General features: G+C 33.6%; 1 protein-coding gene across 1 annotated transcript; it reads right to left on the bottom strand.

Annotated features, from left to right (window-relative positions):
* Window positions 1-2,858: 2,858 nt before the first annotated feature.
* LOC116913984 (olfactory receptor 4K2) lies at window positions 2,859-3,815 on the bottom strand. Its single transcript, XM_032918261.1, has one exon. It carries the CDS (start codon window positions 3,813-3,815, stop codon window positions 2,859-2,861), a length of 957 nt encoding a protein of 318 aa, XP_032774152.1.
* Window positions 3,816-4,616: the final 801 nt, after the last annotated feature.

Genomic DNA, 4,616 nt, shown 5'->3' with positions numbered 1-4,616 from the left:
AAAGTTTCTTAGGAGACATTCATAAGAGGTTCCGGTCAGCAAGTACTTCTTAGCATCAGAAATAGTGACTGGGTTTGATGGCTGCATATTAGATGGATCCCCAGGTGGGACAGTCTCTGGATGGCCTTTCCTTAAGTCCCTGCTCCACTCTTTGTCTCTGTATTTTCTCCCATGAGTGTTTTGTTCCCTCTTCTGTCCTGAAGCTTCCACATTTGTTCTTCCTTCTTCTTGAGCTTCACATGGTCTGTGAATTGTATCTTGGGTATTCCGAGCTTTTAGACTAATATCCACCGATTAGTGAATGCATATCATGTGTGGTTTTTTTGTGACTAGGTTTTCACAATTATCCACTGTACAGTGCTTTTCATTCTCAGCTACGGAATCTATGGTACTCAACCGTACCAATGACTATCAGTGCAAAACCATGTCCTGGCGGTTTATGTTCCTGAAGGATTTAAGTTTGAGAAAGCTCCACATAAGCTATGAATATTGACAATATCCCTTCCAAAACACTCCATATTTTCATAATTTAAGTATTTATCATCACATAATTGCACCTTTTCTCTTTTCCCTTTCCTCCCTCTAAGTAATCCTTGCTTTTTGTTTTCGTTTTCATTTTTCTCCAAATTCCTGGTTTGGGGTTTTTGTTTTGTTTCGTTTTGTTTTGTTGTTGTTGTTTGGGTTTTTTTCTCTACATTTTTACTCCTTTTTTTGATATTTAAATTTTCTTTGAATACTGTTTTACTATTTCTAATCTTCATTTTTGGTCTAAGTTTTAAATAACAGTTCAACTAAAGGTATATTGAATTTATTACCACGAAAATTACAATTTACATTGTGGCCACTTCATAGATGTTTCAGCAAATGAGGAATACTTTATAGTATAAAAAGCAGTTCATTTAAAAGATCCTTGAACAAATACAAGGAATACAAGGAAATACAATTTCATGTTATATGAAATAATTGTTGGAACTATTACTAAAACATTTGCTAATGTAGTGTAAATAAATCAGATTATTGAATCTTAACATGTAACTACAACAAAGAGTACATAGCTAAAACTTATTAACTTATAATACAATTTTAATTACAATTATACAGTTCTTTTGCTTACAAAATAATGTGAACTCTGCTCATGTAAATACCATCAAAGTCTTTATTGTTAATTTCAAAACTGACTTAAAATCTTAAACACAATATCTCACACTTTTACCCAAAATTTGTTTACTTATTAGCTTTCTATGTTTAATGAAAAAAAACATAAAGTTGAAAAGCAGTATATCCCTCTTAAAATTAAGACTAAACTGAAAAGTTAGAGATTTGTTATTCTTATTTTGCCTCATATATAATACTCTCATTCATATATAATTTTTGGTCTCTTCATTTGCTTGATAATTTCAATAAATAAAAACAACTAAATATTTATATTTGTTTGCTACATATCCCAACTTTGGTGGTTACATTTGGGAAAATACATTAGACACAAACTTTAAAAATATAATTTAGAAAATTTCACATAGTAGTGAATTACTCAATATTTACTATCATTTTAAATGATCATTTGCAATGTATAGGAAACATTATAACAATATTTTCCAACTCCTAATATTTGCAATTTGAATCACTGTCAATGGGGTGATAGTCATTCTTATTGTACAAAAATGCTAATGTTTAAAACACCTAACAAAATGTACGTGCATATAAGACACACTTATTAAGTTAAGAGTTTACTAATAAACAGGAACAAAAACTTATTTTCCCATTAAGCAGAAATAATTCTTTAAACCAAAAGTTAAAGCAATTCAATAACGTAGAGTTAAACCAGGCATTGGTGGGACATCCCTTTAATCCCAGCACTCAGGAGGCAGAGGAACATGGGTCTCTGTGAATTCAAGGCCAGCATGGTCTACAGAGGGGATTCTAGGACAGCCAGGGCTACGCAGAGAAACACTGTCTCGAAACTATCCCCAAAATAAATAAATACATACATACATACATACATATATACATAAATATATAAATACACAAATACATAAATGAATAATAAATAAAATTGTTTGCTGTTACACATTACTCTCAATGAATTTGATTATTATCGTGGCTATCCTTCTGAATTTAATTCTAATGTTGACTTCATGGACCTGCTGAAACACAAACAATCATCTTTGCAACTCATAGCCTTGTCTGGTTTTCAGGACGGTTGTATGGCCCTGCAAATCGTCACTGTCATAGAGAGGCACCAAAGCAGTGCAGTTGTGATGATTAATGGTGGTGGCTACCATTAATAAGAGAGAGAGATACTGGTGCTATGTAGCTGATGCAGTTAGGGAGAATGACATTCACATAACTTCTTTACGCCTTATCTACATTTTCATACTTACATAAACCAGGACTTCTCTAATTCCAGACATTATAAATTGGTTTAAATGTGAAGTAGAAATTACACAGGTATGTAGAAAATGATGGGTTTGGGACAGAAATTAATTTTTTACAGCAGTGCCAGATTCCTAAAGATGGTAGAAACCCCGCTCATTTTTCATGCCTTAGGTGGTGTCTGGAGTTTCTCTGTGTACATAACTGCATCATTTCCCGTAATCACTTAATCTCTCTTTAAGATGTACCTATTAATTGGTCCTCTTTTCTATTAACCTGATTATTCAACATCCCAACAAATTTTAAACAGTAAATCCTAATTTTAAACGGTAAATTCTATTAGTTTCATAAACTAGTTTTTTTTTCCTGGAATCGATTATTTCCATTAACTCCCTTTTAAAGTTTCAAATGTATCTTTTATGCATACATAACATAGTATTGCTGTTTTACGGAACCTGTTACACTTAATAATGAAGAATTTAAAACTAAAAAGAATGGGAAGGAGTTTCTGTACTGAAATTTAGAAACTTACTTCCCAGTTTCCTCATGGCTGAATTTACTTCGTGATTTCTCAGAGTATATATTACTGGGTTCAGAATGGGAGTGAATATGGTGTAAAATACGGACAGGATCTTTTCTATCACAAAGCTGTTTTGTGGCCACATGTAGATAAAGATACATGGCCCAAAGAACATGAAGACAACAATGAAATGGGCTGTGCAGGTTGAAAGAGCCTTAGATGATCCTTTGGAAGAATGGTGCTTGATAGTAAGCAGCACAATAACATAGGAATTAAATAGCAGGATGAAGCAAGACAGTGCAATGATGCCACTTGTCGAAATCATAAAGAGACCAAGAACATAAGTATCCACACAAGACAGCTGGAACACCACAGGAAGGTCACAGAAAAAGCTATCTATCTTATTGGGACCACAGAACGGTAATGTGAGGGCAAAGATGACCTGGCTCATTGAATGCATGATCCCCACAATCCATGAGGACACCACCAAGGCAATGCACACCTGGGGACTAATGATCGAAGCATAACGCAGAGGTTTACAAATTGCAATATACCTGTCAAAAGACATGGCCATGAGTAAAATAATCTCGGTCCCAGTGAACAGGTGGAGAAAGAATATCTGGGCAATGCATCCATCAAAAGAGATGGTTTTATGATCAGTTAGATAATCTATGATCATCTTAGGAGTGGCAAAGGAAGCAAGAGACATATCGATGAGAGAAAGGTTGGTAAGCAGGAAGTACATAGCAGAGTGTAGGTGAGAGTCAGATATGACAATGACCACAATGATGCTATTACTCACCATTGTTGCCACATAAAAGACTGAAAACACTATGAAGAAAAATATCTGGAGTTCCCAGGAATTAGAGAGTCCCAGCAAGACAAATTCAGTCACAACAGACTTATTAGCCACAGTCATCATCTGGATTGATAGGTAGAAGCCTCTTCATATAATATATATTTATTCTCAGTATACTTTTTCTATACCTTATCAAATATGTTGACTCAAGAGAAGATTATACAACATTAGTGAGGAAAACAGTCTTTAAATAAATGTACCGAAAACATCACTCTTTCCTTGCAGCTAATACCAGTCAAATGCAAGTAATGTAAACAGAACTATCATACATTTGTCCATCTGAATAATAATGATGATAGCTGATGTTTTGTAAGAACTTCTTTCATGCTGACAATGAAACATATTTAGAGAAACACACACTTGGATACAAACATACAGTGAGTCACTGCAAATACAGTCATTAAGATATCCTTATTGAAAATCAAATGAAAATATATCGCATGTAAGTTATCTTAAGTAACACAATGGTACTTCATAGAACAGTTGTAGAGAAGTCATAAATATCCAAAGAACTGTTGACATATTTATAAATATGAGTTTCTTGATTGAATCTCAGCAGAAATACTGAGAAGACTAGCTTTAATTGTACTGATGGGATCCTATTTACAATGGTACATGGATGTCCAGTGGAAGAACATTACCCTTTATAATCAATGAAAACAAATGAACATCTTTTCCCCCCACAATTTCACTCTTACTAAAATATGAGGTTTTTTTCCTCCAACAAATATACGCAAGTGTGTAATTTGAAATTACGTTTTGCTCCTAAAAGATAAGTCACATATATTTTAAAGGGAAGTGTTTAAAAATCAATATACCTCTTTTGTCAATTCTCTGCTTGAATGCTCCTATGGTATATACCAA

This window comes from Rattus rattus, chromosome 12 (assembly GCF_011064425.1).
Source record: "Rattus rattus isolate New Zealand chromosome 12, Rrattus_CSIRO_v1, whole genome shotgun sequence".
Classification (NCBI taxonomy): domain Eukaryota; kingdom Metazoa; phylum Chordata; class Mammalia; order Rodentia; family Muridae; genus Rattus; species Rattus rattus.
This window is presented reverse-complemented; position numbering and strand designations above follow the sequence as displayed.